The following is a 14333-nucleotide window of genomic DNA, read 5'->3' on the forward strand; positions in this document are numbered from 1 at the left end:
ATTTAGCAAACTTATTAAAATGGAAGTGAAAAAATGTGACTCTAGATTATTACTGCACTTCCTCAGAGACATGTTATTGGCAGAGGAATACTAGATTTGATTGCACTCTACTAAAGTGTCATAGTGGTTTAAGATATTATGTGAAAAATTAACGCAAAAGATAATAGAGTGGAATACTATAGAAGAATAACAGTGTTTGATGTCTAATTTGTGTTTGTATTTTGATGTCAAGTTACCGTTCTTCAAAAACTAATTACTAACATTTGTCATTCAATTTTTTTTTATTTTATAAAAATATAATTTTTAAAAGTGATCCAAAATTGAAATTTTAAGAGTTGAGAGACCATTTTCGAAATATGAAAAATAAGGACAACTTTACAAATTTTAAATTTTAAGTGACCCTGTTAAAAAAAAAAAAATTACAGGACCAATTCACTTTTTTTTAAGTGACCAATTCACATATTTTAAAAATTTATACGGATAATTTTGTAATTTTTGAAAACTCATAGGGACCAATTTTTAAAATTTGAAAAATACAGGGATCAATTTCCAAAATAAAAAAATAAATAGGAAGGAATTTATAATTTTTTGAGATATATAGAAACCAATTCGAGATTCATATGGAGAAGTATTTTTAAATTCTTAGTTTTTAGATCATGCGTAGGTAACTTGGTTGATGAGCTAAGAGACATTGAAAGAGTTTGAAGAAAGAGGTCTCAAATTCAATCCCCGATAACTAACATAACTACTAACATTGCTATTATTTGCTTGTAATAAAATAAAAAAATTATCAGTGTTTAAGTAATACTTGAAATTATTCCAATTTAGTTTTGACGAGATACTTCTTAAAATCTCTTCATTTTAAAAACTCTTCAAATTTATATTCCACACAATAAATTTCTCTTTAAAAATTTCTCTTCAAATTTATATAAATTTACCGCATTTATATTCCACCCTTCTCTCCTTCACCAATTCATTCAGCAAGCTCATTAGTAATCAGTTTATGATCACAATCACAATCACAATGAGAAAATCTTTTCTCTCTTTGTTTTCGCTTTCCTTGCTACTCTTTATATGTTTAGCTACTCGTTCTGAGTTCGATAGGTTAAACCAATGCCAGCTGAATAATATCAATGCATTGGAACCAGATCACCATGTTGAATCAGAAGCCGGTCTCACTGAGACATGGAATCCAAATCACCGAGCTACAATGTGCCGGTGTCTCTCTTATCAGACGAACCATTGACCCTAATGGCCTTCACTTGCCATCATACTCACCCTCTCCACAATTGATTTTCATCATCCAAGGTTCTACTACATGAACAAATTAACACAATGATGATTAGGTAAATTAATTACCAACAATTCTATATAATGCATGCATTGAATTGTTTTGTGACTGAATATTGTTCTTCTATATGTATAGGAAAGGGAGTACTTGGACTTTCAGTTCCTGGTTGTCCTGAGACTTTCGAACAGCAACGATCATCACGGTCTAGACAGGGATCCAGGCGTCAAGAACAGCAGCAGCAACCTGACAGCCACCAGAAGATTCGTCGCTTCAGTAAAGATGATGTCATTGCAATTCCAGCTGGAACTCCTTACTGGACATATAACCATGGCGACGGACCTCTTGTTGCCATTAGTCTTCTTGACATCTCCAACTTTGTAACAGTGGCGGATCTTGAGTAAATTTGTAGGGGATACCAAAATTGTATGTAATATAAATTAAATAGTTTCATGAAGAAACAGTGAATAACCAACAGTCCAGTGGTTATTCAATTTTGATTATGGTCTGAGGGTGCTGGTTCGATTTCCACGGGAATGCTTTTTTTGAATAAAAACATAAAAATTACAGTAGAAATATAAATATGTAGAAATATAAATATTAAAGAAAAAAACGACAGAGGCAGGACTCAAACCAGTGCAATTTCGCTGAAAGTATGGCACCCCCACCACTGCAACCAAGGGAAATTTGTGTTATAACTATCCCTAATATCATATATATAGCAATCTTGGGGGGTGCCATGGCACCTAGGGGTCTCCAAAGAGATCCGCCCCTGTTTGTAAACCAGCTTGATTCAACTCCAAGAGTAAGTATAACTATATATACACTATGCTAGCTAATAGATATGCGTAGACACTTCAGATTTAAGACGTATCTGATGTCCAACACACACGCTTACATTTGCGGTTATGTTTTATCACATTTATTTTCAAAAATTATTAACATTGTCTATGTATTTGTGTCAGTGTTGTATCTAATGTTCGTATCAGTGCTTTATCTAATAACTTAGATCATTATATCTGTATATAGTACTCAATCCATCACACTTAAATATGTGTTTGGCAAGAAGAAGAACAAAATCACAGTCACAGAGAGGACGAAGAAGAAGAAGATGAACAGAGACCAGGACGTAGTCCTAGCCACAGGAGGGAAGTGGATGAGGGTGAAGAAGAACGAAGAGAAAGACCAGGTAGACATAGCGAGGAACAAGGACCAAGACGTCCAAGACCTACCAAAGAAGAGGAAGAAAGCTGCGAGGGAAGGAAGAAGCTGCAGGGGAAAGGGAAGGAAGAATGGTTTGGAAGAAACTATCTGCAGTCTGAAGATTCGCGAGAACATAGCTCACCCTGCACGTGCAGACCTCTACAACCCACGTGCCGGACGAATCAGCACCGTCAACAGTTTAACCCTTCCTATCCTCCGTAATTTACGTCTTGGTGCCGAATATGTAGTCCTCTACAGGGTACAATATATTTCTATATTCCATGCATGATTCTCCCTTTCCATGGTCATAAGTATAAGAGACAGTCAAATCATTAAATGTTCATATATTTGATCTAAATTTAGATTAAATACATGAACTTTTGTTGATGTTTTTATATTTAGAACTAGAGGGACTATTATATATATAACATAACATTTATGCACATAAATGCAGAATGTTATATATGCTCCACACTGGACCGTGAAGTTTTGTACACCTTCCAATTGCCATGTATAGGGAGCAATAATGCCACTAGTTTTGTACACCTTCCAATTGCCATAAAAAAATGTAGACACTTTTGAAAAAGAAAAGTCCTTCATTGGCACTAATGATGAATTTTGTCTTAACATAATGTAAGTTTTTTGGTTACAACAACATTTGTTTCCCAACAATCTACATGTTCTTTTTCAACAACAAAAATCTATATGTCGACATAATTTCATGTAAAATGTTCCGGGATGCACAAACTTATCTTCCTGTTTATTGCCATGAACCGAAATTCTTTCCCGTATCCTTCTGTCATCAATCAATCATCATAGCTTATATTTATGAAACAATGACCTCTTTGTTTGATAACTCTTCATCATATGCAGATTTTTAGTATCTTTTGAGTCGTTATTTATCTTATTTATTGTATGTTTTGACTGATTTCAGGAGTCATTTGAATAAAACAGTGCTTTTTAGTTCTTTAATCAATTAGGTGTTTATGAATTTCAAGTGCTTTTTGTGTCTTCAATGATGCAGCCTCCTGTTGAAAAGCAACATACAGATGATTATAACTAAATCTATCATCTTAAAAACAGTATTTGTTAGCGTAATAGTGCAGTTTCTGCTAGAGTATAGTTTCTGAATTTGTGCCATCTTTTAATCCATATAGCTTGCAGAATAGTAAAGTTTGAAGATTAGTCAGTTAGTTTGTGTCAAGTACCAAATTCTGTTATTTTCATCAGTTAGTTATGAAGGCATTGGCGTACTCTCAATTGCATTAATTAAGATATATTCATTCAGAAACACGGAATTCAAACTCTCGGAAAACCATCCAAACTTCCTCTCCCTTTCTCTGATTGTTTTCACCAAAAGAACTTAAAATAGTAACCATAAAGCAGCTAAAGTTCAGATTAGAACTAATAATGACACTGTTAAGTGTTCAAAGGTAAAGCTACAGCATCAACAAGCATTGAATGTGCACATAAAGATATATATATGAAAGTTGGGAATGCATAGTTAAGTAAGAAGCTTTGTCTCACCTGTCCCTTGATAACTCTACCAGCACGATCATACCCAACTTGCATCTCACTTCGACCTAGCAAAAGTTCTCTGGGAAGTTGGTCCCCATCAGCTGCATTTCCATACTTCTCCAAAATGGATTCCTTCATTTGAGACTTCAGTTTCTCTTTGATGATCTTAAAATTCTTATAAACCCATTCAGCTTGAGACGGAAATGCTTGCATGTGAACATCTTGCCCCTTATCAAATGCTTCCCATGTATGTAAGTTTAATTCCTTATATTCCAAAGCTTGACCACTATTCCTATACTGGTTATCACCCTATTGCACAAAAACATGTATTTAATTCAAATACAAGTGCAATAAGCTTATAAAAGATAAGTTAGTAAATTATAATTTTTGTTATGAATTTTAATTAGTGAGATAAGCTACCACATACAACTTCTCATTTGGATCTGCAACTGAAAGAGGATCTTCACACATTGACCTAGTCTTGGGATCGTAGTGTGCAGAATTGACATCAAGATTAAGAAGATATTTAGCAGTGTCCTCCCGAATACGCAGGTTCCTGAAGATAAAGGCATTTTAGCTCCATTTCATCAATGATAAAATGATGAAAGTAATATGATATATAAATATAATTATCCAACTTAAAGGACCAATCAACTTTCCCCTGCATTATTTAAATAATGCTACTGTGAAAATTACCTAACAGTTCCTGTACTCTCATCAACCCTTAGATCATCTTTGTCATCAGTTGCCATATCCTCACCAGTTTGGCTGTTCTTCTTCAATTTCTTAAGCTGACTTTCCTTTAAGAATTTCTTTCGAGCTTCATCTATATCTTTTATTTTAAAAAACTGTGGTAACCATCTTCATTATCAATTACCACAGTTTTTAAAGATAAAAAGATAAGAAATATTTCCACAAACAATCTATTTTTTTATTTTTTTTATAAGGGAATGATCAATTAAGCTAGGCAAGATTTCTTTGAAGCTTGGTTTTATTAAAAATTATTATTAGGCCACATTTTTAATTAAAAATGATATTTTTCCTCAATTAAAATCGATAACGAATGAAAATCAAAAATATTTTCTAAAACTCCTTTTCGCACCTTTTTGCAGAAATATTTGTAAACAACAGATAGAATCATAGCTCAATAGTTCTTAGAAGAGTTGTTAGAAGCCTCTTCCAACTTAATAAGTAATATTGAGTTTGAATTCAACCCTAAATACAATAATATACAACTCTTGAAGAACAAGTACTACTAAAAGCACCATCCAAGCTATTCAGCGTCCCAAATATCGAATCAAGTAAAAAAATGCACCAAGTATCTTGTTCCGGATCACAAAAATTATATCAATGCAGTCTCAATATCTAATCCTTTTCACACGTGGTTACTATCAAATATAGAACATTTTCACTTTATTGGGCAAATGTTTTTTTTTTCTTTCCAAGGTAGTGGTACTCTGGATTCCCACCAAAAACCGCAAACGGTAAACATCAACTTCTACAAGTTGGTGATCAAACTTAGTTCTGTACAGGTTTACAATAACGAATCATAAAAAAGCTAATGAAACAATCATCTAGTCTTCCAATTTTTTATGTTGCACAAAGCATAAAATTCACCTAAGTAGAAAATCCACGACTACTAGGAGCCAATATATACATAGAATGAGGAATTGCAGAGAACCAATGGCCTATCTAATGCAGGTTTTTCCAGGCTCTTATATTCCACAAAGTTTAACAAAAAGTTGCATTTGCTCCAGCATGTTCAATCACAATGTCATGTCAGGATCATCTTCATAATCAAAATCTTGTTCACTTGAAGCCCTTGCTCTCTTCGCATCTCTTGGTGCACCTCTTCCTTTCTTCGGTTTACCCCTATAGTAACATTATGATATTTTAGCATATGCAGCAAACATTCTTGACATGTTTGACATGATTTGTGGAGAAAATTTCTATAAACAAAAAGCAATTATGCAATTCAAAAACATTAAAGCGAAGATATATTAGTTGAGTGCTTACTGTCCATTTGCATAAATTGTTCCACCTTTTGATCGGCCAGGACCAAAATCTGATCTCCCATCTGAGATAAATGGAAATATATATAATTAATAGACAAAAAAAATTGCAAGAAAAGTCATTGAAATGTTGCTTATAGGATCTCACCGTCTCGTCCAGCCGCAAGCTCTTCTGCCTACAATAAAATGATGAAGATCATCTCAGAATTCAGAAATAACCTTGTTGAGTTAAGATGCCTACACTTAATATATGGACCATGATTAAACAGAATTGACAAGAAAAGGCTTAAAAGGAGTAATCATTTTATGGGATGTGAGAGCTGTTAAAAGGATGGAGGGATCATGCTCAATAAAGGATCTTTTATCATAGGTTTTATCAACATGAAACTTGGATGCATCCTGTAAGCTGTAATTATTTCTAGTAATGACTAAATTTTGATGCTCTTGACTTCTTGAGTTTGAAAACTACAGACATGTACTCCTCTAATTTAGTAGCAAATATAACACCTGGCAAAGTTGAAATAAATGACAGGACCTTCCACTCATGTAAAGCATTTAATTTCTCAACCGGAAATGTGAATGTAAACTTCTGGAACAATAAATTACCAGGGTTCCTAGTACTCCTTGTATCAAAGATCAAACACAGAACAATCATATGATATAATTAAGTCTAGGAGGAAGTTATTAACTACGGTTATTGTTTTATATTCGGAAAAAAAAAATCCTCTGAAATGATTCCTATTTCAAATGGATTAAATTGGTACGATCAGATCAGATATTCCATGCTAAACCTGTTTTAATCACTTCTATCATCCTAGAAGATTAACGTGCTAAACTATTCCAAAAACCAAAGTCACTGAAAAGTACTAAGACCACTTTCATAATAAGGATGTAAAAAGTGAATAAGCAATGCAAAAGATGAAGTTAGCTTCAGTTCTACCAAGACCTAGTCACACTCTTATTACTTGGTGCTCACTAGTGCACATTATATTTTTTATCTAATTCTGGTTGGAAGCCTATCACTGAAAATCAGAAACACACCGCTGGCGAGGTAACTGAAGATAATGAAAAGAGCCTGTCTTCGGGCTGAAACTTTCTAGACCGCTTCAAGCTGCCAAGAAGAAAAAAAAATAGTTTCAACAATGGCATATAAACCATGAATAACAAAACAACATGTATCTCGCTAAGATGAATAGAGGCATACATTCCATAAATTACTATTTATTTTTACATGGAACTCAGATGTATTCAAAAACAACATTTGATCCAATTTCATTGTGCTTTCAGCAGCACTCTATAAACTGTCTCTTCTTCTCAGTAATTCAAACTTAAATTTTCCATCTAAAATCTTAGTAAGATTCAATTGCTAGTGCATCTACACAAGACCAAGCACAGTATCACAGTGCGTAGTATTTTAGCAATCAATGGAAGCAATAAAACCCATGATTTTGCTTTTCTCGACCATAAATGAATAAAAATCATGGATGACCCGACCAGATGCCTAATAAATATGATTTGTGATTATAAAATATAACAGATCATACAAATATGACATTACCAATCCTATCTTCCTTAGGATAATCAAAACTACAGATTTGGACAGAAAATTTCGATGGTACTTCTTCTACGGAGAAACTAAACATACTTCATAAACTACCAAGTACTGAAAGAACAGGTAGTATGAACATGAGAATTCTCGTAAAGAAGAAAATTATCAGTATTTCAATCAAAAAGAAAGAAAGCTAAAGAGGTTCATACAATGCAGTGTTCTTTGTTGACGACAGGAACCCTTCAAATCCCTTTAATACATTGCCACACTGTCCAGGATCCTGTAAATAACTTGTTTCCATATCATAAACCTGTGCCGAGAACAAAATACACACAGATAAATCATATATTGTTAGAGCAAGTAGATGACCCAATTTAAGGTTAAATTGTATTTTTCCCAATTATCCTATTGCATTGAAAATTTAATCAAACAATCAAACAAAATGCACCTCTGTAGCACTGACACTTCTGATAAAAAGTGAGTTGAAGTGTCATTTTTTCAAATAATTATTAGTGTCAGACGTGTCAGTGCCGCGTTGTTGTGTCCGTGCTTCATAGAAATGTACATTTATTTTATAGAATCAAATAAAAAATTAATAAAAGGACTATATTATAAGCTTCCAAATGAAAATTCAAAATAATTAAAAAAAATTTAAAAAAAATTTAATCCAGTATAGTCAAAGAATGGAACCCAGAAGCTAAAATTGAAAAAGTTACCTGCTTTTCAATATTACGAAGCTCTTCATGAAGTTTGGCTCTTCTACTAAGCAAGGAAGCCAACATTGCTGAAGGGTTCACCGCACTTTTTTGACCTAAAATTAATATAATAAAAAATTACGAATTGAAACACCAAATTGAAATTACAAAAGAATAACATGAATTAAGGGTTATTACCTTCGGATTCCATTTTCAAGGAACGATTTGATTGAGGATTCGGCAGAAGAAAACCCTAAAATCCCAAATTTTACTCTGTTTCAGACGCGCGCGTTCTACTGTATTCGATTTTCAGCAACACGATAAGGAGTAACCAATCATTTTATGCCATGTCAGCAAGTTAAATTTAGATTATTATCCCTCCGATGCTATTTACAAGAAAAAGTTGACTTTTTAGATACATTGAAGAATGTATGTATTTAGTCAAGAACCTAAACCAAATACATAAATTATTTAATGTATCTAAAAAGTAAATTGTTTCTTGTAAATAGGACCGGAGGGAGTAATAATTAAACAAAAAGGGTAAAAGATGTCGTATAAATTTTGAGAGAAAAGAAAAGATAAGTGAGTTAACAAGTTGCTTGAGCTCCGGTGGCAAGGAGCTCATTCCAAGGACGTATCCGGGAAATATCGGGTTCGATTTATAGAGGAACAACGCTTGGTCAGTGCGCATGCCTCTACGTACGAACCAGATTAGTCATCCACCGTTGGTGGGCTTGGCCAGTGCGCATGCATCTACATGCCTCTACCGTTGGTGGGTTGGAAACCGGTGCGAAAGCAAAAAAAAAAAAAAAAGATAAGTGAGTTGAGTTCTAAGGAGGTTCTCAACTGTGCTAGTGAGTCAATTTTTACTCAACATTTGGTCATTAAAATTATTCAATGAAATCTTAAATAGGATTTTCGTTTTCGCTAAATTCAAATTTGTTTAATTATTTTGAATCATGAATTTTTTTTATATTATTTTTCTTTTAAATATGTTTAGAACCTTATAAAAAATTCATTTGCAAAATGAGTTTAAAATGTAATTCATAAGTCCAAATTTTCAAACTTTTATTTTGAACCTTTTGACATTTAAAAAAAGTCATATCTAATGTGTTCCATGTTAAAAAATTCTATTTTTTTAAAATCATATTTTATAATGTTATAAATATTGTAGCAAAAAATCATTAAAAAAATTTAAAAATTTAAAGACAATTAAAGAAATTTGAACTTAGTAATGACTAAAACTACATGTTGATTTTTTTTTACAGGGATGCAAACATACCACTTGGTTTTATGAGGACAAAAACTGAAATTCGATAATATTATAAGGAGGAGGATACATATTTAACCTTCTTTTATTTAATTATAAAAAGAGCGAAGACAAAAAAAATGTTTCCTAATAAAACGACTCAAATTGAACTTGTAATAAAAAAACACTCATTTGAGTTTTTTACAAAAATAAAATGGACATTTAAATCCTTAAGTAGTTAAGTGAACCACTATCTTTTTTTTATTGAATGACAAAATATATATTAAATAGATATAACATGGGATTTAACCCGCAACTCCGCAAGTACAAATACAACAAAGAAACACAAACACAAACCAACACCAGTAGTGCAAGGGAGACAATAAAGAAAAGAGACAAAAAAGCAACGAGAAAAAAACGAGAAAAAAGAAAACACAACAAACACCAAAAGGGCACCACAAAATCGTCCCCCAAAATAAACACCAACCCCTCCAGAAAGGAAAACAAGCTGCTAGGCAAAAACCGAGCAGGGGCAACCAGCCAAACACCCCCAAACACAACCACCGCCCCGCACCCACAACACCACACACACTACCGATACCAACACATGATAGGTTGTTCCTCCCACTCGTATGAGGAGCAGAGGCTCGCATAACTCTTAGCCTATAGAACCATTTCCAAGAGGAGAACTTTCTAAAAGTTGTTTTTTTTTTTGCCTTATTTGGAATTTTTTTCCCGTCCAATCTGGCATGTCATACGGTTACCACATATGCCATGTAGCAAAATTAAGGAACATTTTAGTCCCTAGCAATAGTTTAAACTTTAAAGAGACACTTTAGTCCTTTACATAACTTTGCAAATGACATTCTAGTCCAGTCTATCTATTTGATTCTTCGAAAATTTTGTGCTCGTGCATGCTGTCTCTATATTCTTTCATGGGTATGCAAAGAAGACAACAAAGAAGACAACAGCCTCAATAGAAGAATGTATTACAAATATGTTTCGTTATGATTAGAGTATAGTTGTGTCTTAAGTGAAGATGGTAACATTGCTAGTGGATGGATCTCCATGATAATTTATATCTGATACTTAATCTTTCTCCCATTGCCTTTGAATATTTTGATGTGTCTATTGATTCAAGTAACATTATTAGCCCAATAAAGGTGAAAACTAAAGTGAAATTCATTGATCTTCCACTAATAACCGTTATATTTTTAGTGTCAAAGCCAGTATTTAATTTGGTAAGTGTAATAAGGATCATGTATCACTCTATTCAAATCTTCCTTACTTTCATAAAACTAGTGATCTAATTAAAGAGACAAGGAAGAAATACACATTGCTAATCCGAAAAAGAAAAGAAAACCTACAATATACGCATTCAAACAGCAATATTTCCAAATATTCTTAGAATAGAAAGAGAATATCTCATATGTCCATATTACAAATTGACGTATTAAAAAAAAAGGAAACTACTAACTAGTGCCACTGGGGCACTAGTTAAGGAAACAAAATATAGTTAACGTTTTAAAAGTGTAAAAGATAATGCTTTCAATGCAAACATTTCTTTTTTGTTTTGTTTCCTTAACTAGTGTCCCAGAGACACTAGTTAGCAAGACCCTTAAAAAAAACATCAAACGGGACTAGAAATCTTCGTTGAAAGCACTCCCCTTTTATTCTAGTAAAATGAGGATGACAATGGTAATGATCAAACCTAAGGATATGACATCATTCTGTTACTACTGTTACTATGACTAATAGTATCATCAACAATATCATCAATGTCCTCACCAGACATTTCCTCAAGAGATCTTCCCTTTGCCTCAGGCACCAAGAAAGTAAAACAGAATCCCAAAATGCTAACAGCACCTAAACAAAACAACGAGTTTTTCACACCAATACCAGCAGGGTACCCTGCATCAGTTTTCTTGGGATCTTGATTCTGTGACAAAAATAAAAACCCGAACGCGCCAACCATCGCTCCAAGTTTCCCTGCTGCAGACGATATTCCGTGACAAGTTGATCTAAACCTAGCCGGGAAAATCTCGGCAGGCACAACAAATGTGGTAGTATTAGGCCCAAAATTTGCGAAGAAGAAGTTTAAGGCATAAAGCACAACAAACCAAATTTTGTTCTTTGTTATTGTCCAGTGTTCAAAAGGAATAGCAATTGCAAACGTGAAAACTGTCATAAAGAAGAATCCCATTAACTGAATAGTGAACCTTCCCATTCTATCAATGAGTGCCACTGTGAACCAGTAACCAGGAACTGTACTGCACAATGCAATAAGTGTTTGCGCCCTCGCAATTATATAAACCTCTTCAAGTGCATTCATTGTCTTCGGATACCGAATCCAACCAACTGCACAAAAGACATCTTTTTGGAAAAGATTCATACTATGAAATGCAACATCAAGCAAAAACCATGTGGACATTGTTCCAAGCAAATGTGCACCGTGACGCGACATAAATTCCTTTGAAAAAAATCCAAATTGTTTATTTTCTTCATCATCATCATCTTTCAGAGGTTCAGCTTTAATATCCATCTTCAAAACCTTAGACATGTCTGCCACAGCTTTATCCGTATCCTTCGCAACAAGTGCGGTGTAACGCGCGGTTTCAGGCATTTTAAATCTTGAATAATAAGTCAATGCAGCTGGAATTGCTCCAAACATTAAGATTATCCTCCAGACATAATCAGCTTGTGGAACGGTTGAACCCAAAGGATCAACCATGTAAGGCGGTGCATCGAATTTCGATTTAAATGCAAGTGATACTATGATAGCAAATACACCACCTGCTACAATTCCAAAACCCTGCATAGCAAAAACTGCAGCTACAAACGCGCCACGTGTCTTTTTGTTTGAGTACTCAGACATAATTGTAGCAGAAAGTGGATAATCACCACCAATACCAACACCAAGCCAGAATCTGAAGAAGCAAAGAGTCCCCAAAACTGTTTTTGGTTCATGTCCAAATGAAAGACCAGAACCTATGGAACAAACAATCATAATGGCTAGAGTCATTCCATAGACTTTTTTACGGCCTAGTTTGTCACCGAGCCAGCCGAAGAAGAGTTGTCCGGTTAATGTTCCAACTAAAGCGAGGCTGTTAACTGTTGCTGCAACGTTTGGTGGCAATGTTCCTGGCTTTTCAGATCCTTCGACATAGTAATATATACGACCAAGTAGCTTTGTAACAAGCGATATGCAAAATAGATCATAGGCATTGGTGAAGAAGCCCATTCCAGTAATGGCAATTGCTGTAAAATGGTAACGTTGTGTTCTTGCTACATCTAGTGCACTTAGCACCCTGAGATTCTCCCTTGCCATGCCTCAATGTTTTTCCTTCCCTCTCTCACTATATTAAATGTTTCTACTTCTCTGCAAAAATTGGGAAATGCAAAATGTTGTTGTTATGTTATGCTAACTTGTCCATACTTTTTTAAGAGTGATCCTAACCATTTAAACTGCGAAACTCAATCTGAGTCTCTGGAAAATTCTAATGCAACTTTTAGTCCCGGGACAAAAGAACCAGGACAACTTAGTCCGTGAGACTTAACGAGGATACATCGAAAAACGAGTTTTCAAGTACTAAGTTGTCCCGATTATTTTCCCGGTGACTAAATTATTTTCTCATGTACCAAGTCTCAGATACTAAGTTGCTTTTAATTTACTTTTAATTAACCAAATTTGTGTATCCTCGCAACTTTTTCAAGGTTACTAAATATTGGTCAATTGGAAAATTGGAAGACATTCGTTTAGTTTCAAAATCAAATCCACAAAATTTTGTCTGAATTTTGATTCCTAGGTGTGCCTCTAAATAATGACATTCCCCTCTTAAAAAGCTAATAATGTCATTTTCATAAATAGAAGATCATTGAATGCATGCTAATATGTGCAATGTGCATATCAATTCAGAAATTTTCATGTAAAACAAATGGTATATGCAATATTGTAAGTAATGAATGACATAGACAAATCTAAATTAAGATAAAACTAACAATAAACACAAAGGACATGTAAATTTATAAAAAATGTTAATGATGGATGATCATTTAAGTAATAGTCACATTATGCATGCCATGCATGGATGAAACATGAAGAAAGTGACAATGCAAGATTGTTAATTACCTGCATGTAACAGAGAAGTAATAAAGAATTGCGAGAGGAAAGGAAAAGACAATGAATGATGAATAAAAGGATGTGTCTGTCCCCTCCAAAAAAATGAACAGAGTGGACAATGATTTATAGGCAATAGAACAGAACATATTGCAGAGAAAAACAACTAGCATGTGTTCCTGCTTTTTCGCACATTCTGTGCTCCAGTTAATCTCCTAATTGTATGTGCTGTTATCTCGAATTTTTCTTAAATTTTTTTTATCCTAATTCATTAATTGGACATATATCATATATTTCATTGAGACTTTGTTGAATTAAAAAACTAATTAAAATAAATTATGGCATTTAATTTACTAAAGTTATTTTCCGAAAATAATACTGTTAAAGTTTTAAAAATTATGTCACATTAACAAATTTATTTAAATCTTTATCAAGCAATTCATTTCTTCATTATCAATTTTTATTAATATATTTGAAAAGTGACGGAAAGAAGTATAAATATGGAAGGAGGTGGTACTAAATTGTCCCTTGTGTATTGATGTATCTAGAAGGAGGGATTCTAGTAATTCGAAATTTGATCAGAAAGTGTAAGTGAAAGTCTTATAAAAAATTGTTCTTGTGTCAGGATTTAAACTCGGGATTTAAATTTGTTGCAAAGAAAATACTAATATAATAAGAAATTACTAACATTTGTGTATCCAA

At 33.6% G+C, this 14333-nt stretch overlaps 2 protein-coding genes and 2 pseudogenes across 3 annotated transcripts; 1 reads left to right on the forward strand and 3 right to left on the reverse strand.

The window, feature by feature from the left end:
• Positions 1-993: 993 nt before the first annotated feature.
• On the forward strand, positions 994-3072 carry LOC146956350 (legumin type B-like; annotated as a pseudogene).
• Positions 3073-3459: 387 nt separating this feature from the next.
• Positions 3460-4761, reverse strand: LOC146956351 (pre-mRNA-splicing factor SLU7-A-like). The gene is made up of 4 exons (XM_085749271.1): positions 4706-4761; positions 4430-4565; positions 4019-4318; positions 3460-3519 (listed from the first exon to the last, which is right to left on the reverse strand). Exons 1-4 carry the CDS (start codon positions 4759-4761, stop codon positions 3460-3462), a joined length of 552 nt encoding a protein of 183 aa, XP_085605397.1.
• Positions 4762-5394: 633 nt separating this feature from the next.
• On the reverse strand, positions 5395-8535 carry LOC146956352 (histone acetyltransferase subunit NuA4-domain protein). The gene is made up of 7 exons (XM_085728532.1): positions 8464-8535; positions 8287-8381; positions 7780-7880; positions 7063-7132; positions 6170-6197; positions 6026-6086; positions 5395-5881 (listed from the first exon to the last, which is right to left on the reverse strand). The coding sequence occupies exons 1-7, from the start codon at positions 8474-8476 to the stop codon at positions 5776-5778; spliced, it is 474 nt and encodes a 157-aa protein (XP_085584658.1). The 5' UTR covers positions 8477-8535; the 3' UTR covers positions 5395-5775.
• A 2370-nt stretch (positions 8536-10905) lies between these two features.
• On the reverse strand, positions 10906-13759 carry LOC146956353 (inorganic phosphate transporter 1-4 pseudogene; annotated as a pseudogene). Its single transcript, XR_015020122.1, has 2 exons — positions 13644-13759; positions 10906-12893 (listed from the first exon to the last, which is right to left on the reverse strand). The product of XR_015020122.1 is annotated as an inorganic phosphate transporter 1-4 pseudogene (transcript).
• Positions 13760-14333: the final 574 nt, after the last annotated feature.

Source organism: Medicago sativa, chromosome 1 (genome assembly GCF_051527215.1).
Source record: "Medicago sativa cultivar Bolivia chromosome 1, Bolivia_mono, whole genome shotgun sequence".
Taxonomy (NCBI): domain Eukaryota; kingdom Viridiplantae; phylum Streptophyta; class Magnoliopsida; order Fabales; family Fabaceae; genus Medicago; species Medicago sativa.